The sequence below is a fragment of the Lampetra planeri genome, chromosome 18, assembly GCF_965212315.1.
Source record: "Lampetra planeri chromosome 18, kcLamPlan1.2.h2, whole genome shotgun sequence".
NCBI classification, from domain to species: domain Eukaryota; kingdom Metazoa; phylum Chordata; class Hyperoartia; order Petromyzontiformes; family Petromyzontidae; genus Lampetra; species Lampetra planeri.
Window position 1 is genome coordinate 8,208,494 of NC_136124.1, and position 24,064 is coordinate 8,232,557.

General features: G+C 53.9%; 2 protein-coding genes across 3 annotated transcripts; both read right to left on the bottom strand.

Moving 5' to 3' along the window:
• Positions 1-504: 504 nt before the first annotated feature.
• On the bottom strand, positions 505-7,194 carry LOC144723599 (uncharacterized). Of its 2 annotated transcripts, none has more exons than XM_078602462.1 (3): positions 6,862-7,194; positions 5,350-5,528; positions 505-3,007 (listed from the first exon to the last, which is right to left on the bottom strand). In XM_078602462.1, exon 3 carries the CDS (start codon positions 2,990-2,992, stop codon positions 1,643-1,645), a length of 1,350 nt encoding a protein of 449 aa, XP_078458588.1. In that variant the 5' UTR covers positions 2,993-3,007; positions 5,350-5,528; positions 6,862-7,194; the 3' UTR covers positions 505-1,642. The 2 variants fall into 2 exon arrangements, with proteins under 2 accessions (XP_078458588.1, XP_078458589.1); XM_078602463.1 differs by having other exon boundaries at positions 5,350-5,557.
• Positions 7,195-15,889: 8,695 nt separating this feature from the next.
• LOC144723717 (galectin-related protein A-like) lies at positions 15,890-22,074 on the bottom strand. Its single transcript, XM_078602657.1, has 5 exons — positions 21,861-22,074; positions 20,923-20,961; positions 19,687-19,775; positions 19,127-19,298; positions 15,890-17,420 (listed from the first exon to the last, which is right to left on the bottom strand). Exons 1-5 carry the CDS (start codon positions 22,059-22,061, stop codon positions 17,277-17,279), a joined length of 645 nt encoding a protein of 214 aa, XP_078458783.1. The 5' UTR covers positions 22,062-22,074; the 3' UTR covers positions 15,890-17,276.
• Positions 22,075-24,064: the final 1,990 nt, after the last annotated feature.

Genomic DNA, 24,064 nt, shown 5'->3' on the forward strand with positions numbered 1-24,064 from the left:
CTCCGTTGAAGGATTGCAGACTACATTGGTTTATGATTTGGTCCATAGTTTGTGTTGCATAACCACAGTCGCGGTGTGGTTTGTGTCTTTAATTTCCCATTTATGAAGATGTTCGCATCGGCCTGTTGATGTTCTCAGAATCATAAACTTTATTTAGAGTGGAGCCATCTAATGAGCTTTGAAGCTCGTTTTCACACATGTTCAAAATGTTCTGATGCGGTTGATGGGTTATACCACCAGTGTCTTCCAGGAATGTCACAGCCAGGTGCGATGATGTTTGGGTGTCGAGTGAGCTGTTTATTCTGGATGTCTGCGTTGTTCCGCTCTGTTCGCCAGCGTCCTTCCTGCTCTGGGCGAGATTCAAGGACGGTGACAGCAGCAGAGCGATCCCAGAAGGGGGTGGATCGGTACTTGGCTCAATACGGCCGATGGGGATGGGTGATGCCCCACACGCGTTTGACAGTCGAGGCGTGTTGACCTGTGCACGTGACATAAACAGCAGTGTACCGTTCGTTCTCGTGTTTATTGAAACATTTCACCTGGAAAATCCCTTGAGATAGAAAATCTCGTTCACCGGCGAGTCCAAGGCATCAAGTGACGCACACATAGCAAAAACGTAATGGCAAGTATAAAACATTTTTAAATCTAGACCCTAAACAGGGGATCAGACAATGCCAAACACATTCATGACAAAGTTAAAATCAGCATACACTTTCAATGCAATTGTTTCATATTATTTAAGTGCAGTGCTGTATTTAAAAGATAACGCCCTACTGTGGTTAAGGAGAGTGACAAACCTCAAACTAAAAAAGTAATGCAGCTAGGCAAGCAGCCTGTCCATGGCCTCAACCAGTCCAGTGTTCTCACGGTCAGCGCCCAGCCAGTAGCCAGGGCCGTCCATAGTGGGGGATGCGGGGACCGGGTCAACTCACACCCCCGACGCCTTCAAACCAAACCTAAAGTATGACTTCTGGCACCGTGCCTTCGAAGCGCGCCCCCCCCCCCCCCCCAGATCGCGGGGCCCGGGGCAGTCGCCCCGATTCGCCATGCCCTAGGGATCACTCTACGCACAGCACCCGGCACCCAGAGCAGTGCCTGTTTTATCGTCGTCCATTGGCTCTCTGTGCGTGGGAAGGGAACCAACTTAGGGATGCGACCTTCCCCACGAACCTCGCCCAGTCGAGCTTGAGTCATTCTGCAATTATTATCATCGGCCATGATCTATCCACTGCCGGATGAAGGCCTCCCCGAGTCGTCACCATCACGGTCCTGCGGTTGTGCCACTCCAAATGCGATGATCGTGGTCTCTTCTCAGACGACAGTTCTCACCCGGTTCAACAAAACAAACTCGGACTCGTGGAAAGGAAAAAAAAATAAACGTGCTCCGTATACACCAGAGCGCATCCCAATCGTGCATGCAATATGACTTGCAAAGAAAGAAGCCAAGCACGTGTGTGTGTGAGTGTGTGTGTAGCCATCGCCGGGCATGGAATCGATGGACGGTGAGAGGGCCATATTCTTAGGTTTTTTCGGTAAAGTCACGTAGGTAAAAAATTTTAATTAATAAAAGGTGAGAAGGCCGTCGAGCCTACGCGCCTATACAATGCGGCCGAGCAGGAGATGCGGGGCGCAAGTTTCAATTTTAGAATCGCAAAGTCGTCCTTCGGGCGTTGGCTTCCGGGTAGATGTCACTCAGCTTATTCTTGGAAACCATCACTTTGTTCCTGCGGATTAAACAGCGTTCGAGGGGCATCTTGTGATGGACGCGCGCCACGTGCTCAACGTACTCGCAGAAGCACATGCCCTCCTCCACGTGGCTGACGGCGGCTCCTCCCGCATCCTTCGGCGCGAAGCCCTTGTTCACCGCGGTCGCGACGTAGGCGCACGAGAAGAGGCGCAGGGCTTTGACGAACAGCTCCTCGGTTTCCGCGGGCGTGAGCGTCAGGCACGCGTTCAGCATGTTGCAGACGAGCACGCGGCACTGCTCCACGCACATGTACACGAAGAGCAGTTCCCCCCTGGGCCCGCATCCCGCCATGATGCTGCTCGTGATGAACACGCGGTTGGCCTCCCCGACCCGCTCGTGCAGCCGCGCCTGCTGCCTGCGGTACTCGTGCCGGGGCCACGTCCACACGTACCACAGCATCCCGAGCAGCAGCGCCAGCAACAGCACCAAGCCGCTGATTGACACGGGGAAGATTATACGGTTTTCGGAAAATCGAATAATGACGACTGTAAAAGCAACGATTACCGCGAACATCAATAATTGCAACAGTCTTTTGCATTTTTCTCGTTTTTCATGTTCACTGAAGACGCTCGCCGTCTTTGGCATTTTGTTGATGATGAGCATGGCCTTCATGAAGTCCTGCAGGCTGACGATCCACCCGAACGTCGGCGGGATCATGTACTCGTTGAAGGTGCCGACTTTCCAGGGCTCCAGGTGCCGCTCTCGCGGTCTCATCACCAGGAGCAGCATCCCATTGTGCAACATGCGGGAAGGCGACGGGAGGGTTGCGGACATCTCGATGAGGCTGTTGGGCGTGCGCAGCACGGTGTCCAGCTTGACCAAGAAGTTCGGGTCGGCGGCGTCCAGGCAGGTGAGGTGCTTGAGCTGGAAGGGCATGTCGACTGGCCCCATGAGAATTGGCACGATCGCTTTGCCGATATTCGTGTTGCCCAGGATGCTCATGTGCGTCTCCCACGTGCACCATCGGCTGCTCAAGTAGTCGGCGCTCAAGACCAGCAAGATCTTGTGGCTCCTGTGGATGGCGTCCACCATGTTGTCCACGATGGGCTTCCCGGCGAGGAAGTCTCGCTCGTGATGACACACGCTGAACCCACGCTCGGGGCTCTCCAGCTTGGAGATGAGCCCCTGAGCCCAGTCGCTGTCGGCGTCGCAGTAGCTGAGGAAGCAGCTGAATATCCCCGGAGGCTGGACATCGCACAGGCTGTCTGTGTCTTCCTCCAACTGCAGCAGTCGAGCGTCGGCCATGGTTAAGATACCAATCTGCCGGGCAACAAATATAGACAATGACACACACACGGCGCGCCTGAAATGTGAGCGTAGTGGTAATTGCGTTTGATTCCCGGTCCCACAGCCGACATTGTTGGCAAGTAATATGTGAACCGGTCCTGGGCACAATCGTCACAGACCCGCACTGAGCAGCGTGGAGAGGTATGGTCATCCAGCAGCGGATCGACAAAAGGCTGTCTCTGGCATTACACTTCACCTGTACGTGAAATGGGAGCGCCTATTAATATGCTGTGCACATACCACGTCTGAGACCACAGGGTGGATAGGGGGCATGGCCGTACGGCGAGGAACACTTCGTGCCACTTCCAAGTGAAGAGGCAGTCATAGAGCAGCCGAAATTGAAAACCTTTTGAGTTTGGAATTGAACAGGGACAGCGCGGGAGGCAAGGAGCCGCCAGGGCAGACAGCTGGGGACAGGGAGGTTCCGACCGTGCGAGCCACAGCAGCGCAGGAGCGACGACCTCCCGCGGAGCGCAGCTGGTGGCAGCAGTGGGGCGCACGAGGAGCAGCAGAGCGAGATGGGGTATCGAGGATGTTCATCTTCTTGGTTCTTTCGGTAAAGTCACGTAGAATGGAAATAATAAAATAATAAAAATAAAACACAATATAATAATATTCACGACGTTCCGGCCACAACGCAAGCAGCCGTCCTCGTCGTTGTGGCCCTAAACGTCGTGAGAATTATTTAATGTTTTATTTTTATTATTTTATTATTTCCATTCTACGTGACTTTACCGAAAGAACCAAGAAGATGAATCCCTGCAGTCACGAAAGCTTTGAATCGAAATCGAGGATGTTGTTACGACGTCGTTCCCATTGCTCCGTGCCAAAGGAGGCATCAGCGAGATGCGTTTCCACGTCGCCACCCACGCCTGCTGCTGCTGCTGCAGCTGCTGCTGCTGCTGCTGCAGCTGCTGCTGCTGCTGCTGCTGCAGCTGCTGCTGCTGCTGCTGTCGCTGCTGCGCTCACAGAAACTTCCACGTGGCCCCATCCCCATTATCTGCAAGCTGCCAGCGCGGAGCCGTGGCCACGTGCCGCCACCAGCAGCTTCAGGAGCCGCGCGTCGACTCCGTGTCTCGAGCGGAGTCGGCGCAGGAGAAGTCACAACCACCACTACCACCACAACAACAACCACAACAACCCACCACCACAGTCGCAATAGCAACAATCAACCACAACAACAACAACCACAGCAACAACTACAGCAACAACCACCACTACCACCACAACAACAACCACAACAACCCACCACCACAGTCGCAATAGCAACAATCAACCACAACAACAACAACCACAGCAACAACTACAGCAACAACCACCACTACCACCACAACAACAACCACAACAACCCACCACCACAGTCGCAATAGCAACAATCAACCACAACAACAACAACCACAGCAACAACTACAGCAACAACCACCACTACCACCACAACAACAACCACAACAACCCACCACCACAGTCGCAATAGCAACAATCAACCACAACAACAACAACCACAGCAACAACTACAGCAACAACCACCACTACCACCACAACAACAACCACAACAACCCACCACCACAGTCGCAATAGCAACAATCAACCACAACAACAACAACCACAGCAACAACTACAGCAACAACCACCACTACCACCACCACAACAACCACAACAACCCACCACCACAGTCGCAATAACAACAATCAACCACAACAACAACCACAGCATCAACTACAGCAACAACCACCACCACCACAACAACCACAACAACCCAACCTCAACAGTCACAATAACAAAAATCAAACACAACAACAACCACAGCAACAACAACAACCACAGCAACAACAACAACCACAGCAACAACTACAGCAACAACCACCACAACCACCACAACAACAACCACAACAACCCACCACCACAGTCGCAATAGCAACAATCAACCACCACAACAACAACCACAACAACAACAACAACCTGCCCGGTGTTGCGCCGTTCCAATCTGGCGCCAGCTCTAAAAAAGCGTGAACTGCACTCTGGTTCGGTGTTCATTGAATAATTGTCCATTGCACCATGGCGTGTGCATTTAAATCGAAGTTTCGCTTCGCATTACAAACGTGACATTTTTTTTTTAAGATGCAAACGAAGAGGAACTTTGCAAGGCTCTATCACGAGAATAACAGTGAATGCGAATTGGCACGTGAGCGACGCGCACGGCAGCAAGCGCACATTGTCACTCTTAGTCTGTATGTCCCGCACTGTGTACGGCACAAGCCAAGTGATGCCGCTGCTGCTGCTGCCGCACGCGCCGTGAACACGAGCGGCTCACTCACCTCTCCGTGGCGTCAGGGGACTCTGTGGAACTCCCAGCGACAGCTCCGTGTCACCAGCAACAGAAGCAGCAGCAGCAGCCACCAGCGCCGGTGAACAGGCGCTTAGTGTCGGCTTGCTGCCAGTGCGACTTGAGAGAGCGAGGGCGTGACAATTCTTGGCACGGCCACCTCGTGATTTGCTGCAGCCAGCGGACAAAGTAGCCGCAAACTAGCAGCGGTCAGTGACGTCTACGGGAATTTCCCAGAAAGTAGTCATCGCAGTAGAGCCGGGGGGGGGGGGTTTGATGACGGGCAGGCCCCACTGTTGATCCAGAAACTCTGTGAGCGTCCTTCCCGGCAATGCAAACACCGTGCACAGATCTGTACAAACACCACCCAGTGGCCGTCTAGCGCTCTGCTGGCATTCAGCATCGAGGCACAAATGCCCCCGAATGCCCCGCCCCTCACTGTCACAGTCACCTAGTTATTTGATGAGTCGAGCTTCGACTCGTGCTCTGTTCCCGTGCCCGCGGCGTTTTGGCATCACGCGACTCGGAGGAGGCGGCGCTCGAAATGAGCGCCGCGGTTCCGCGCCGCGCCCGTGCGCTCCGACTCCTCGCGATGCCCCCACCCCAACCCATCGCCCCCCCCCCCCACACAGCCCCCCCCCCCCCCCAGGTTGTGCTCTTGTTGCGCAACCCAAGTCCTCATCGTCGTCTGTTTCCCCGGTGCGCTTCGGCGAGCGCCGCTCTTGTGCCACTCGTTCGCAACGAGGAAGGAGGTAGCGATGTGAACGACCGAGAGAGGGCGGGGGGGGGGGACGAGCCCTCGTTACCGTGACTCGCGGCGCAGCGCGGTGTCGGCATGCCCTTCGCATGCGCGCGCGCGGCCTGCATCATCATCGTCGTCATCGTCGTCCGTTATCTCTCGATCCACTGTTGGATAACAGCGGTGGCGTGACAATCCACCGCGCGTCCTGGCGCACCAGCTGATTTCATGGCTCCAACTCTGCCGTCGGAAGTCCCCTCCATCGCTACTCCTCGCCACCGACCGTGCCGCCTTCTCTTCCCTCGCGGCTCTTGCGACGCTAAACGACTCGTCCCGCTAACACGCACACGAGCCGCGATCCCCTCCGCTCCATCTCGGCGGGCGGTTTGCGCTCCCTCCTTTGGCTGCCACTCCGCCGTCAGCCTCCACCACCAACGAGAGTCATCGCTTCGCGTGACATTTCCTGCCCAAGGCCCGATCACCTTTCTTCCCAGTTCGCGACACGTGTCTATTTTGTTATCCCCACCCTCCCACCCAGCACCTCCAATTAGCTACGTGCGGTGCGAAAGAAGTTCAAGGTCAACACACGCACATAGACTTCTTCGCCGCGTGCGTCTCGACGTCCGTCTCTCGCTGCAAGCATGCGCGACTCTCCACGCTCCGCTCGTAACTCTCGTAGCTGTATGTCCCGCACTGTGTACGGCACAAGCCAAGTGATGCCGCTGCTGCTGCCGCACGCGCCGTGAACACGAGCGGCTCACTCACCTCTCCGTGGCGTCAGGGGACTCTGTGGAACTCCCAGCGACAGCTCCGTGTCACCAGCACCAGCAACAGCAGCCACCAGCGCCGGTGAACAGGCGCTTAGTGTCGGCTTGCTGCCAGTGCGACTTGAGAGAGCGAGGGCGTGACAATTCTTGGCACGGCCACCTCGTGATTTGCTGCAGCCAGCGGACAAAGTAGCCGCAAACTAGCAGCGGTCAGTGACGTCTACGGGAATTTCCCAGAAAGTAGTCATCGCAGTAGAGCCGGGGGGGGGGTTTGATGACGGGCAGGCCCCACTGTTGATCCAGAAACTCTGTGAGCGTCCTTCCCGGCAATGCAAACACCGTGCACCATCATCCTAGCGCTCTGCTGGCATTCAGCATCGAGGCACATGCTGGTCAAAATTGAAAACCACTTTTTTTCAGAACTGCTTTTGTGTTTAGTTTATTGTCCCTTTTCCCCGGGGACCTCCGATTAACACGGTTGGCTGCGTATGGCGCGAAAGAAGGTCACCATACAGGTGATGATTGTAAATGCATCTGAACAAAAAAATATTTTTTTACCATAATTTGCATGTCTCACTGGCATAGCAATCCGTGCGTGTGTGCACGTGCACTCGTGATGACGTGGGCAACATACACATCGACGTCGGCGACCGGAGTGGAGTAAAAACCAAACAGCGTCCACAAGATCAACAACACGCATCGCCACCAGAGGAACGACAGAGGGGACGACGGGGACGTCGCTTTGACTGTCACACAACACGCCCGTGCGTGTGCTCGCTGTGCGTGCGTCTCACTTCCCCCGCACCTCCGGTTAGCTACGCGCGGTGCGAAATGAGTTCAAGGTCAGAGTGCGCGCTGCAGTGATTCTCAACACGAGCGCGTTTCTCCACGCTCGGCTCGTGACTCTCAGCTGTGCGTATGCCCAGGATGAGGAGTCGGGAGACCAGGATGATAATTCGGGAGACCGGGATGATGGCACGGGAGACCGGGATGTGGGCACGGGAGACCAGGATGAGGACACGGGAGGCCGGGATGAGGACACGGGAGACCGGGATGAGGGCACGGGAGGCCGGGATGAGGACACGGGAGACCAGGATGAGGACCCGGGAGGCCGGGATGAGGGCACGGGAGACCAGGATGAGGACACGGGAGACCGAGATGAGGACACGGGAGACCAGGATGAGGACACGGGAGGCCGGGATGAGGGCACGGGAGACCGGGATGAGGACACGGGAGACCGGGATGAGGGCACGGGAGGCCGGGATGAGGGCACGGGAGGCCGGGATGAGGGCACGGGAGACCGGGATGAGGGCACGGGAGACCGGGATGAGGACACGGGAGACCGGGATGAGGACACGGGAGGCCGGGATGAGGGCACGGGAGACCGGGATGAGGGCACGGGAGACCGGGATGAGGACACGGGAGGCCGGGATGAGGGCACGGGAGACCGGGATGAGGGCACGGGAGACCGGGATGAGGACACGGGAGACCGGGATGAGGGCACGGGAGACCGGGATGAGGACACGGGAGGCCGGTATGAGGGCACGGGAGACCGGGATGAGGGCACGGGAGACCGGGATGAGGACACGGGAGGCCGGTATGAGGGCACGGGAGACCGGGATGAGGGCACGGGAGACCGGGATGAGAACACGGGAGACCAGGATGAGGGCACGGGAGGCCGGTATGAGGGCACGGGAGGCCGGGATGAGGGCACGGGAGACCGGTATGAGGGCACGGGAGACCGGGATGAGGGCACGGGAGGCCGGGATGAGGGCACGGGAGACCGGGATGAGGGCACGGGAGGCCGGGATGAGGGCACGGGAGGCCGGGATGAGGGCACGGGAGACCGGGATGAGGGCACGGGAGGCCGGGATGAGGACACGGGAGGCCGGTATGAGGGCACGGGAGACCGGGATGAGGGCACGGGAGACCGGGATGAGGGCACGGGAGACCGGGATGAGGGCACGGGAGACCGGGATGAGTGCACGGGAGGCCGGGATGAGGGCACGGGAGACCGGGATGAGGGCACGGGAGACCGGGATGAGGACACGGGAGACCGGGATGAGGGCACGGGAGACCGGGATGAGGGCACGGGAGACCGGAATGAGGGCACGGGAGACCGGGATGAGGACACGGGAGACCGGGATGAGGACACGGGAGACCAGGATGAGGGCACGGGAGGCCGGGATGAGGACACGGGAGACCGGGATGAGGGCACGGGAGACCAGGATGAGGACACGGGAGACCGGGATGAGGGCACGGGAGACCAGGATGAGGGCACGGGAGACCAGGATGAGGGCACGGGAGACCAGGATGAGGGCACGGGAGACCAAGATGAGGACACGGGAGACCGGGATGAGGGCACGGGAGACCAGGATGAGGGCACGGGAGACCAGGATGAGGGCACGAGAGACCAGGATGAGGGCACGGGAGACCGGGATGAGGGCACGGGAGACCAGGATGAGGGCACGGGAGACTGGGATGAGGGCACGGGAGACCAGGATGAGGACACGGGAGACCAGGATGAGGGCACGGGAGACTGGGATGAGGGCACGGGAGACCAGGATGAGGACACGGGAGACCAGGATGAGGGCACGGGAGACCAGGATGAGGGCACGGGAGACCAGGATGAGGGCACGGGAGACCGGGATGAGGGCACGGGAGACCAGGATGAGGGTACGGGAGACCAGGATGAGGGCACGGGAGACCAGGATGAGGACACGGGAGACGGGATGAGGGCACGGGAGGCCGGGATGAGGGCACGGAATGAGTCGCATTGTGCGAGAAGGGTGACCCAGATGGAATGGCAGTCAAAGGGATGGAACTCGAACCTTAAAGGGGACGATCGCCACAGAGATTAAGCGACGAGAGGTCAGGAATGGGATGCGACGTCGCAAGAATGAAAGGGATGGCGGTGGCAGCGTCGGGAGGCGGTCATCCGGCAGCGTATTGGCAGACATGACGATGATGGTGAATGCCATAACAGAACGAGTCCTGTATAAGTCAGCGGTTAAGACACTGCAACCATATTGAGTGAGAGTAATTTCATGATTCAACTCTGTTGTATGAGAAATCGCGGTGGCCGTGAAATCCAGCGGGCTGGATGTTGAACCGCTTTACAATCCCAGTGGTGTACAGGACACGGAGACCGCGGGCCGCGCGTGGGTTAGTCATCGGCACATTTTAGACGCAGGAAAACTTCCTCAAATCCATTTCCCATCCCGCGAGAAGCAGAAGCGTCCGTGGCTGCAGCGAGGGCGGCGGGGGTTGACGCGAGGCAGTCACTGCTGCTGCCCAAACACGCGGCCCTGGCAACCGTTTACGTTTTACAACGCGCAGACTAAGAATGTTCAGACTGTCTTCTCGACAGACCTGTTCTCCACCTGAGGACGGCTGCTTGCGTTGTGGCCGAAACGTCGTGAGAATAATTGTATTATGTTTTATTTTTATTATTTTATTATTTCCATTCTACGTGACTTTACCGAAAGAACCAAGAAGATGAATCCCTGCAGTCACGAAAGCATTAAATCGAAATTTAATGTTGAGGCTCGCTTATTTTTTTTTAAATCAAGCACATGTTTATTTTAAAATACTGAAATCAAACATCGAGTTCAGGTCATGTTGCTAACGGACTTCTCAATATGCCCATTGCCACCTTGAATGCACCTTGGTCTCGTCACGTCTCAGAAGCTAAGCGAATTTGAGCCTGGTTCGCACGGAACTTCGATGGCAGACGACTCGGGATTGCCGTGCCAGGCGTGTCCGGCGTGGGCCGTGGGGTTGGCCACCAGATGGCGGACACAGCGAGGGATGGGGCCCCGCTCTGCGTCAATCGCTCGTGAAATTGGCCCAAAGCAACACATTTCGCTACCGACGCCGCCTGCCCTTCGTGGAAACAAATGTACGCATGTAACATGCGACGTGTTCGCGAAACGGCCTTTTTTCATAGCGCACATGAAGGGTCATTGACCAAAACGTCGCCTCTTAAACATATTTTCACGATTACGGCAGAGTGATTGATGAACGTGAGCTGTTTTTATTTGTCCTCGTGTGAACAGAGTGACGTCCGTACTCCCGTGGGGGTCGACGCCCGCCTCTCCGCTCCGTGTGAGCGACGTCCACCCCCTCCACTCCCCCCTCCTCATCGTCGGCCGCCTCTCGTCGGGCCCCCGCCGATCGGGTGATCGCCCCCCCCCCCGCGGCAGCGCCCTCTCTGAGGGGCGTGGCTAACTGGCTGGCTCACCACCACCCGGGGTTACCTCGCACACGCCCACGTACACCACCACCGCCGCCACACAAGCCAACGAGGTGGCGTGCACGCACGCGCCCCTGCAGGCGCTTATTTCTCACAAAGCCTAGCGCTCAAGGGCTGCGCGAATTTGCGCCTCGCCTCGCCGTTAATGCGATTGTTGCTGCGTGAACACGCGCGAGCGTTGGCGAGCGGGTTTAACGCCCCCCCGCCCCCCCCGCTCGAATACTCGCTGCTCGGACGCGGGCGCGTTAGCGTCCATACAATGTTAAGCCAATTTAAGGGCACCGAAGTGTAACCTGTCCTGTGGGGGTCGGCCAATCTCCTGGCACCGGGAAACCGTGGGACTCTCCCTCTAGGGGCCCTTCGGAATAAAACCCGATGTGCCAGGCAATCCCCCCGCCAGGACACTGCACGGCAGAGGTGGGACAAAGTCATTGTTATGCAAGTCCAAGTCGAGTCGCAAGTCATCAAATTCATGACTCGAGTCTGACTCGAGTCCAAGTCACATGACTCGAGTCCACATCTCATAGGTGGGACAAAGTCATTGTTATGCAAGTCCAAGTCGAGTCGCAAGTCATCAAATTCATGACTCGAGTCTGACTCGAGTTCAAGTCACATGACTCGAGTCCACATCTCATAGGTGGGACAAAGTCATTGTTATGCAAGTCCAAGTCGAGTCGCAAGTCATCAAATTCATGACTCGAGTCTGACTCGAGTCCAAGTCACATGACTCGAGTCCACACCTCTGCTGCGCGGGTGCGCTGCGTGCGGTTGTGTGTTTAGTGCGGGGGCCGGGAGGGAATCTCGGCGCTTGCGGAATTGCTCCGCTCTCGTGGCACCACACTCCTCCTACACGTGCGAGAGGCATCTAAGATCACGGAACGCGTTGACAATGCAAACGTAAAACTAAGGCTCACTCGCACCGGGTGTTCATTTAAACGAGTTTGCTTCTCGCACTCATCGGTCGTTGTGTACGGAAATTGCCAGCGCTGTATGCGCACGCGAGTGAACACAACGCTGCCGTGTAGTTAGCACGTGTGCGAATAGCGTAGGAAGGAGGAGGCTACACTCGGTGGTCGTGCCGCGTGTTCCACGCCAGAGGAATCGCCCCCCCAGCGGTCACGGTCGGTCGTGTCAAATAAAAAGGCGATTTTATTTGAGACGTCCCAAGTCGCGGAGGAAATTAATTTCATGAATCTGAACTAAAAAAAGAGTCTGGCACGGGCAACGGTGGAAATCTGCTGTCCTTGGCTGTCAAATCTGATACTCTCACCGATGTTGTATCTGTAACAGATTCCCACTCTCACCCGGGAAGTACATTTCACGTGATTATATTTGCTGTGCTCTGCTAGTTCGTGATAACCTTATGAAGAAGTTGCACTTTCACTCAACTGTGGCTGCAGAGTGGCGCTACGCGTGATAAAGTCTCGACTTCCTCTTACGGTTGGAATGAATATATTTGTCTTTGCTTTGCAAGCCACCTGGGTTAACTTGTTTGGTGGACATTTCTAAAAATTACAATAACCACAGCTTTCGTTGTAAGTAAACTTCCACGTAGAAACCTTACACGTCTTCGACTCAGTTCGAATCTATCTGTGTGACTCGCTTACATTGTGTAAGCGTCCTGTATACTTGCTTGCGCTACGTTTGTCGAACTTGATCAAATGCAAAGTATTGAAACGGCTGATTTAACACGAGCGTCTACCGCAGTCATCGTCAGCGTGTGCTTTGTTGTGTGGGTGTTGTGACGTTCCGTGCGATGTCTGCTTGTAACAGAGTTCCTGTCGATGCTTGGGACCGTCTCCTGTGACTCATGAAACATCTCTCTACCTTTGACATGATATGACGTTGAAATGTCGTCTCGTGACTACAGTATTACAAGGTTGTTTATTCTGACTGAAGTGGCTAAAATCAACAACAAAAAAACATTCATGTCTCAAACGTCCACCTGTGCGTAATACCCTGAAACGCGTTGCATGACCGCGTTAATTTACTTTATTCTAGAAAACATTTCGCCGCAAACGCCCCTTTGCTTAACCGGTGCGCTGCGTTGGCAGTGGCACGCGACGCGAGTTCGTGGTCGTGCATACGCAGTGACGCCACGAGAGCGCGTTGCAGATGCCAGAACACGGACCCTGGATGCGACCAGGGCCGGATCAAGGCACGGGGCTTTAGGGCTGGCCAAGGGCCGTTTGTATATTTATAACATCATTCGTGGGCCATACAAAATGATCAACTTAAAAATTATCCCTGTTATATTTGGTCAAACGTTTAATTAACTCACACCCCTAATGTGATGGCTGGAACTGCTTCTCTTTGGCGAGGCGTGTGATGTTAGCTGGTATTGATGATGTTGCTACTCGCAACTGCTTTTCCACGTTTGCTCCTAGATTTATTGAATTTCGAGTCCCGCCTGCGGTTGCCTTGGCAGGGCCACACCAAATGATTTCGCGGGTCTTATACGAATAACAATTGAATGATTACCAATCTATATAATTACAATACCCTCCGCATCTTTGCCTCGAATCACTGCACCAGATTGAATTGAATTAAACGATGACGTCACCCTGATGCTGCTCTATTTAAGACCGGAAGCAACAGGAGAGCTTCACCATTCTTGCCCGATGAAGCTGATTGTAACTATCAGCGAAACGTCGTACTCAAATTTAAAATGCTGTTGATTCTCTCTTCAGCACACCGGTGGGCTAAAGAAGTGAATTATTTTGTCCTTTGAAAAAACGTGACACATTTTTTACTATTTGGCCGTGTCGGGTGGTGGAGGGTTACGACACATTTATAAATAACGCGATCTGACCCAAAAACCTATATTATGGGCCTCATACGGCCCGCGGGCCGGACGTTCCCCACCCCTGCTCTAGGGGCTGCAGCCCAGAGGCCTCAGCCAGCTGGAGGGCCTCCAGAGATGAAGTGAAAAGTGATTTCACTTGTAAATGCTAAATTTTATTTAATGTTAGCCTTGTGAAAATAAATGTTATTGTTCTTTAACTTTCTTTTCCTTTTGGAAATATTACTGGGGGGGGGGGGGGGGGCGGAGGGCTCACAGTACCTGCAGCCCAAGGGGCCTTGCACAATCTTAATCCGGCCCTGGGTGCGATGCCACGCAGGTGCAGCAGCTCTTGTTCTGCCCGGCACGCTGCCCCACTTGAAGGCGGTGCCGCGTGTTCTTCATTGGATTTTTATCGCAAGACGGAGACGTCGATGCTTGTCTCACACTGCCCTTACTTCAATGGGTACCGACTGTGTAGAAGACATGGCAACAACCGAACCCGTGATTTGAAGAGATGGCAAGAGTGAGCGCATACTGCGCGCGTTCCAAGTTGTGATGGTATTTATTGCTGCTGTATTACTACGATGTTGCTGATCTGCTGTAAGGCTCAACAGTACGCGAACGGGCGGTTGAGATTGATTTCCCGTCGTGTCGGTGGCTGGGCGGGGTGGTTGTGTAAACCCGACCTTCACGACAGCCACTTGTCTGATGGAGGGCCGGTGTAGGCCTGCCCGGGTGTAGAACACATGCGGCTGCACGTTACAGGTTCTGCACAATCGACGTTGTTGTTGCTATCACTCCGGAGCACATCCATTGGGTCATAGCGACAAGCGGGGCTTCAATTCCCACTCGTTGTTTTCAGGAACGCTGGAGAAAGAATTATCTACATAACGGCACTACCGCCAGAGTACTGCACGAATAATACCTATCCATTGTTATCCTATGTTATTGTAACATGTATCCATATAATCCTACATCCAGGTTTTTGACCTTACGTGATATGACATATTGTATTCTTATTTTTGTTCACCCAGCAACATGATTTTGCAGTAGGTGGCTTGTAATCCCAATTGAGCAAATTGCAGGTAATGTTTCAGCATTGGGATGTTTGGTCAATACAATTAACATTGCTTGGGATTTTTTTGTATTAGCCATCGGAATAAACCTGAGAGATGCCAGAGGGAACCCATGAAGAAGAGGGGGAGATCATACAAGCTCCACACGGAGAGTAGCGTGAGTCGGGTATCGAACCCAGGGGCTCCTTGCTGTGAGGCGCGAGTGTCACTACTGCACACACCCCGGAGCCCATGTGTATTGAGTCACTTCAGAGACACGAATAGTAGGAGGCACAAACGTTAATTCTACACTGAAACACTTCTGCTCACACACGGGATAACAACAGACGGGTCAGGACAGCCAGCACACTGCCTGACCCACGACGCCGAGGAGACGAAGACGTAGCATGACGGGTTCCATTCCAAACGACAGCCCCGATCCAGACTCGGGACCTCCCTTTTATGCCCCCCAGCGTGGTCTGGCTCCGCCCTCGGCCACGCCCCCTTCTGGAACCTACCAGAAGGTTCTGGGCTATACCCCACGTGTCCCCTCTGTCACCTTTGCCCTACATCCCTTACCCCGGCCTATCACGTGCCCTGTTAGCCGACCAGGCTGCTACGTCCTCAGATGCCCTCTGTCTGCCAGCAGCCAGCGCTACGCGTCCTAGTGACCCATTCCATGGCATTGCATGTTCTGCTGGCAGATCGGCTGCTACACCCACAATTCCCCTCTTTGTCAGTAACCAGCGCTACGCGCCGTAGTGACCTATTCCAGAGGTGGGACAAAGTCATTGTTATGCAAGTCCAAGTCGAGTCGCAAGTCATCAAATTCATGACTCGAGTCTGACTCGAGTCCAAGTCACATGACACACCTCTGACCTATTCTATGTCACTACACAATTGCCAGACAAATGAGATGCAAAGTCGTATATACGTGTACTCTACATTCCAAAAAAGCCTTTAATGGTCACGGATCAATGAAAATACAAGACAATGTACATATCAATGTTTTGCATAGGTCTCTTAAATAGGCAAATTCATATATATGATATAGAATATATTTTCTTTAATTGCTTTGTTAAACACATTTTGTATGATGGTGTCAGCAGATCGAGTCTGTGAAGGTTATTTCGCTGTGCAATGCTTCACCGCACCATTGGCTCACCGCGAAGCGACATATACTGAAGACAAATATGCGCGTATTTGACATCGCATAAACGCGTACGATACTGTATAGCAGGGTTGGGGAACGTCCGGCCTGCGGGCCGTGTAAGGCCCGCGAAATCATTTGGTCTGGCCCTGCCAAGGCAACCGCAGGCGAGACTCGAAATTAAATAAATCTAGGAGCAAACCTGGAAAAGCAGTTGCAGGTAGCAACATCATCAATACCAGCATCACACACCTCACCAAAGAGAAGCAGTTCCAGCCATCACATTAGGGGCGAGTTAATTCAATGTTTGACCAAATATAACGGGCTAATTTTTAAGTTGATAATTTTGTAGGGCCCGTGAATGATGCTATTAATATCCAAATGGCCCTTGGCAGAAAAAAAGGTTCCCCACCTCTGCTTTATAGGCTTTAGATTTAAAAAAACATAATATACGCGTTATTACACTTTTGCTATGGATATGTTACATCCTGGACACCGATGCAAATGAGATGTTCGCAAGGGATTGTACAGGTAAATAAGTTAATTTTATTTTCATTCAAGTCAGATGTAACCATTCACCCTCTTGAAGTTGACTACAATGATGAGGCACTGAATGTCGAAACCGGTCCGGCGTTGGCTTTGCGTTCAACCAACGCTGCTAAAAGGACGCTCGCACTCTCGCAAGACTGTGGCGGTTGACGAGATGTGTCAAAATGCTTTGTTAATATTTTGTTTTCATTAAAGAGACAAATATGGGAATGAGGGCCAGCGTCTGCTTATTCGTTTTGCTACGAGATGGTTTTTGGTTTAATTGGGAGTCGGGCCCGGCTCGAGGTCCTCTCCCGTAGGGGGTAGAAGGGCAGGCAGGGCTTGGGGGGGGGGGGGGCACCGTGACAGGGATCCACCGCTACGGAGGAAACGTGCGCGTGGGTGGTGCCGAGGGGACATCTACTATTCTTAGGTTTTTCGGTAAAGTCACGTAGGTGAAAAATTAAAATTAATAAAAGTCCTTGCAGTCACGAAAGCTTCAAATCTGGGACATCTACTGGCGGAGCTGCAGGGCCCGGCCCAGCCTGGCGCGCACCCCACCTCCCTCCCGTGGCTCGGGCCCTGCTTGGTGGTGGGGGGGGGGGTGACCCCGGGCCCCGCTGGAGGCGCTGCCGGCCACTCAGGTGACCTTGGTGAGCCTCAGGTCGCCGCGGACGCGCACACTGTTGATGCTGTGCAGCGGCTGGAGCCGGTGGCAGAACCCGCAGAGGTTCTGCTGGTCCACGGTGACGCGGAATCGCTCGTGCTCGCACAGCAGCTCGCACTGCCCCCCCCCCCCCAGCACAAAAGACAAAAAGAGCCCCCGTGTAGCCTTTAGCAGCAGACTGCTGGGGCAAGTGCTGTTCGCGAGTAGCTCCGATGAAGGACGACACGGCGCACGCGGGTGAGGGCGGGGGGGGGGCAGCACCACGTCCGGCTGCTATTGTCTCCCCAATGCTGATGTTTACACAACGCGGCAGGTGCTAATTTAAGGCTGAGTTGATCTAGGGGAGACCCACTGTTATTGTTCGTGAGCGAAATCGAACTCGTGCTCGCCGGGTTTTATAGAGCGCGGTGCGCTGACCACTGAGCCACGGCCCCCACACACTGCCTGCAACGCGGACACACACTGCCTGCAACGCGGACACACAGTGCGGGCAGGCGGGGTGCCTCGCAGAAATACTTACCCGAGCTTGATTCTGCGTAGAGTTTGTGTGTTTTCCCCCTGTTCTCCATGGCTTCCCTCCCATGGCTAAACAAATAAACCCACACACAATGCAGGTGGTATATACTCTTTGGTTATTTCGGTAAAGTCACGTTGGTGAAAATAAAAATAATTGTAAAAAAAAAATATTTTTTATTTTTAATATTTTTATTTTTTATTTTCACCTACGTGAATTTACCGAAAGAACCAAAGAGTATGTTGATCCTTGCAGTCACGACAACTTAAAATCTAGAATTAATGCAAGTGGTGTTGGCCAAAACATCATCCCACGACTGAAAATGTGCGTGGCAAATCACTCAGTTGGGAATCACACACGCGGCAGCAGCGTCGCCCCCTACTGCGAAAACTTGGCAGGAGCCTACTGAGAAGAGCTTGAGGCTGGCTCAGTGTGGAGTTTTGTGCTCCCTCAAAGTGCCTGGGGGGGGGAAAGCGTTGGCTCAGCGGTTATCCCGCTGAGCCGTGAACTCGATCAACTGAATTGTATTTCCGGCTCACGGCTAAGATCAGTGGCGATGCGGTAATCGAATCTTCTTTCAATCACAATTATTCACGCACATAACTCGCTCTCAAGGTGGGAGAATTCTGTCTCACGCCTGGCGCTGCGTGAAAAAAAAATGGATCGATATAAAACACTCTCATGCAGCAGTTTCATTAGGTAAAACAACTGACGCTTTTCGAGATGAATACGTAACGTGATTAATTATAACATTAAAGATTGAGTGGCCGAAGTTGCTCACTCGCGCCACTACTGGCGGAAGGAACCTCCACAGGGCGCAGTCCGTCTCCTCTTCCACACTCGCCACACGCCTCGCAAGCGATCATTAACAATCCGGTGACGTAAAGAGCAACACTGTGGTAGAAGAGGCCAGCAAACGCGAGTTCGCTCGGCGAAGGCCGGCTTGAACCCGCACTTACTTCACAGCGTCCATCACCAGCAGTCTACTCCGCACGGAGATCTCACAATCATCTCACAAACCTTCCTAGTTCTGGAACATTTCCCTTAACCGTTAACAACTGGAATCAAAACTGCCTCCTATCCTCGTGTGAACCCCTTTAGCCAATCCAGTCCTTCGCGGCCGAACATCGGGGTAGTGACACAATCGTACGATCGATAACGGATCATCTTGGAACGTCCCGTAACACACTTAACAAACAAACAAAAAAACACAAGCTGCTCGCGACGCCGCTATCCACTGGCGGATGCGTGCCGTCGATCCGTACGCGCGCCAGCCGAGGGTGAACCGCGCCCGGGGCTCAGCACTCGCCTTGAAGGGCTGCCCGGCGGTGAAGGGGAAGTAGGGCACGCTCGTCTCATCCGCGCCCCACTGCCCAGCGAGCATGGCGTTGCGCGCGATGGTGCGGCCGGGGAACTGCACCTCGAGCCTCAGCGCCACGTCGGCGCCCTCCTCCGAGCCGCACGCCAGCTCGATGGCAAAGCTGTCGCGGGAGAAGACGGCGCACGAGAAAAGGGGGAAAACACACACACACACACAACCACCACCGGACTCGCAAATACTGCTTTTCCACTGCCACATCCGAGCCGAGCCAGTGCGCGACCCTCGCGGTATGGGTGGTTTTACATTGTTTTTTTTAAATACCAAGCTGAGTCGGAACCAAACCGTGATGCTCTGGTCTCACAAGATGCCTGAATCGGACTCGGGGCCAAGCAGGGCCAGGAGCGGTGCTAATGACTCGTTCGTTGCGCGTGACGTCAGTACGGTACACCGTGAGGACACGAGGTGGCTGCGGCATCTCAATGCGTCTCGACATTCACAATGGAGTTGTTACGTTGACACGGACTTTAGTTTTTATTTTGACCGAGTACCTCTTGGGACGCTTGGAAACGATGGCAGTCACCAGGATCCGCATGCCAGGTCTGATGCCGGTCTTTATCCTCCCAGCAAAGGGCAGCCGCTGTAAGAGACAACGTCCGCTCAACGTCTCTATCCCGACGAGGCTCAACCGCAGCGCTGGCTCGGTTAACGCCGAACATTGCTTTGGCGTGTCTCCCGTTCGCCTTCTCTCAAGTGGTCATTAGACATCAAGCGCAGCCCTGCAATTTCTTGCTCAAAGCCACTGCTGCCAGGAGGGCCTCCATTCGAGGGAACTCTACAGGGTGGTTTTGGCCTACTCTTCCACCCTGGTCAAACATCTTGAACTAGGCGGGGGTGCCCACATTTTATCCCCACCACACGCGGTCTGCTGCTAGACTGACTGGTGTACACCGCTGTGAGGATAGAGGCGATGGCAGGGGAGTAAAGAAAGACAACGGGGCCATTGTTTTAGCTGCCACACCGGCAGATGGCATGGGACTGTGCTAACCGTTGCACCGTGATAGAACCCCTCATTGGTAATTAAAACAATCTTATTGTATCACAATATTACAGTATTGGGGCGCAGCGGTGACAATTTAGCGTAAAGATTGAAGTGTGGAGAGGAGATCACAGCAAGAGTGAATGAAGCATATTGAAAAATGCCCTTCTGGCACGTGCACAATGTAGATTTGAAGTTTTCGTGACTGCAGGAATCCATTCTCTTTGGTTTTTTCGGTAAAGTCACGTAGGTATAAAATAAAATAAATCACGACGTTTCGGGCGCAACACAAGCGTCTGGACAATGTATTTATCAGTTAAAATATTCCACCTGGATAATCTCTCGAGATGGAACATCTCTTTCGCGAGCGAGGCCACGGTGTTAATGGACTCACACACAACACAAACACACGGAATGACACGCACATATATATACACACATACTTTGACATATGTAAATGTTCTGTCTCGTGTATGTGTGCTTACCAGAGTGGACGCGGTAGTGCTCTACAAACCTGGCAACCCCAGTTTATCTGAACTGGACCTGGACCTCCCCTCAGTCGAATGAGCCTCAAATTATTACCTGATGCAGTGTATAAACATCGAAACTTGGGACATGAAGGCGGCCAGGCATGGTGCTGGCCACCCACCCCTTCGTGTGCCATGTCGGCCTTCATAGGTGCTCACTAACAGCACTTGCCCCAATAATCTGTGAAGGCTACACGGGGGAATATTTGTTTGGTGCTTACCAGTGGACCCTCAGATTCCTCCTCATCACCATCGTCCTGCTTTAGGGAACATCAAAAACAAGTCCTGAATATTAGCACGAAGATTTCAAGATTCAAGTTTATTTGTTGAACCAGGTCAGAACTCCAGAAACCAGGATAGAGGAGTCTAATTAGCAAGAGTGGTGACCCGGGTCAAAAACTAATAGAATAAAGTACAGCAATGAGGCAAAGAGAAATCAGAACAAAAACAACGGTGTCACCACGTGAGAAATTGAAAATGTTGCACAATGTAAATGATAAAAGATACATTCAGTGTGCCGCCAGTTGGCTCGGACAAATGAAAAGACTTAACACGGGTGGAGCGATGGCACTGCGGTGAGTGAAATCTGTTACGAACCCGGTGACCTGAGTTCGAATCCCGTTGACAGCTAACATCATTGGCAAGTGATGTCTGAACCGGTCCTGGCCCTCATTTCAATCCACACGAACCAGCGTGAAGTGAAGTCAAACAACACTCATGACCAACATGGCACGGGCAGGCTTTCATCCAGCTGGTATATTTATCATGGCTGATGAGGATTATTACGACAATAAATGAAAATCCCAACTTTATTTTCCGAGTAAAGCCAATCGAGCTTCGAAGCTTTTTTCCAAGGGCGACTCGATCGATAGACAACATCAACGCATTCCACAATTACCGAAAAAAATTCACACTTCAACTTTCGTGATTCTAAGAGAGCCAGTTTAAATGAGGACATAGATCGCAGCATGGAGATGCCGAGAGACGAAACTGGGCGGTTCCAAAAGTTTGGGACAGCAGCTAAGGTTAACATTTTTTTTTTGCTCCCAAATTGCGTGCGACATCTGGCAAACCGTGAATAGAAAATCAACAAGAATAGTGGTGGCAGAGTGACCTTGTCGGTGACAGGCGAGCGAGCGGTGGCAGCAGTGCTACTCACAGGTGGGGGAGCGTAGTCCGCGCCGCGCCTCTTCATCACGCCCGCTTGCTGCCCACTGCGGCGAGGGGCAACAGCAGCAGCAGAAGCAGCAGCAGCGCGTCTCCCAGCGCGGCCCCCACGGGCCTCGCGGTGAGGCCGCAGCCGCGGCGCCCGCGGGGCCGGAGATGTTTGGAGGCTCGGGGCACGCGGCGTCCCCAACATTCCTGGCCGGTCCAGGCTCGTGGACGGCTCACGATGCGTACACCACCCCCCCAACCCACCTCCACAGCCCCCCCCCCACCCCCCGTGCCCCCCACCTACCCCCCGTCCCCCCCACCTCCACAGCCCCCCCCACCCACCGTGCCCCCCCCAATTCCACAGCCCCCACCACCCACCCCCGGTGCCCCCCATCTCCACAGCCCCCCCCCACCCCCCGTGCCCCCCCCACCTCCACAGCCCCCCCCACCCCCCCCACCTCCACAGCCCCCCCCACCCCCCCGTGCCCCCCACCCCACCTTCACAGCCCCCCCCACCCCCCCCCCCACCTTCACAGCCCCCCCCACCCACCGTGCCCCCCCCCATCTCCACAGCCCCCCCCCACCCCCGTGCCCCCCCCTCACCTCCCCCCTCGTCTGCTCTGCCTTCAAGTGCGCAGAGCATCCTGTACTGGCACGCAGCGGCAGATACAGGGGCGACAATTGTTCGAATAAATATTTTTTACTTGTTAGACGAACTAAAACAAATCGCTTCTGAAATGTCCGACCAGGGGTGGCTCTTCGGTGCGTGGTTGTGATCGGACTGTGATTGACACAAAGTTCCATCAGCACATCTGCCTCCCACCTCGACGCGCACCGATCTCGTGAGATCTCAGACGCGGCTAAACGGAATGCAGCTCGGTCATGATGAGTGCCAGCATTGTACGGACCTTCAATAGTCAACAGATTCTCTGGTGGTGGTGATGATGCGTTGGCAGAGATGGTGCACAAACACAGACAACATCAACTCAACACATTCGCCAATAATAACGCCGTGGCCTTAAAGAATACTGTACGCAAAAGGCAACGTTTCGGGCAAACGCCCTTCTTCAGAGCACACAGAGGGGTCGGGGAGGTAGGCTGGCTAGCCACTGTCTCCTTAATTTCATACCTAAAGTGTAATTTTAGGAAAACGTTTACTGGAGATGGCACCTGCCGAATGGTCATTGGGACAAGGCTGCTTTGGTTAGGGTTACGATAACCCTAACAACCCTCGGAGTGGCCAGCTTCAACAGAGAATCTACCGCATGTTTTAGTCGGGATCCTATTCACGTGAAGCCTTTGACCTGTCCGGGAACACCCTCGCCTCCGCACAGATAGATTTAAGAATCCATTGGTGTACTGCCATCTCCTGGCCACCTCCGATATAGCCGGTGACATTTAAAATGTATCTTCTTGGTTCTTTCGGTAAAGTCACGTAGAAGGGAAATAATAAACTAATAAAAAATAAAACATAATAAAATAAAATTCACACGACGTTTCGGCCACAACACAAGCAGCCGCCCTCAGGTGAAGACAGAGCTGTCTGAAAGACAGCGCTCCAATGAACACTGCTAAGCTTGGCAGCGTATTTTAAGCTGGGTGGGAGGAGAAGAGCGCCTTGACAAAGGAGTTTACATATCAAACAGAAGAGTTTAGCATTGAATAAGCTTCTACGTGACTTTACCGAAAGAACCAAGAAGATGAATCCCTGCAGTCACGAAAGCATTAAATCGAAATTTAAAATCTAAATGGAGTTCAATCGCCCCTCTGCGGCAATTAACGGGCACGGGGTGAAACACGAACCTCATCCTCTGGATGATTGGACGCAAGCGTCGCTCCTGTGATGTAAAGTAGAACTGGAGAACGCGGCACGGTCGTGTACGTGACTGTGTGTGTGTGTGACTGTGTGTGTGTGACTGTGTGTGTGTGTTTGTGACTGTGTGTGTGTGACTGTGTGTGTATGTGACTGTGTGTGACTGTGTGTGTACGTGACTGTGTGTGTGTGTTTGTGACTGTGTGTGTGTGTTTGTGACTGTGTGTATGTGAGTGTCACTGTGTGTTTGTGAATGTGTTTGTGACTGTGTGTGTGTTTGTGACTGTGTGTGTGTTTGTGACTGTGTGTGTGTTTGTGACTGTGTGTGTGTTTGTGACTGTGTGTGTGCTTGTGACTGTGTGTGTGTTTGTGACTGTGTGTGTTTGTGACTGTGT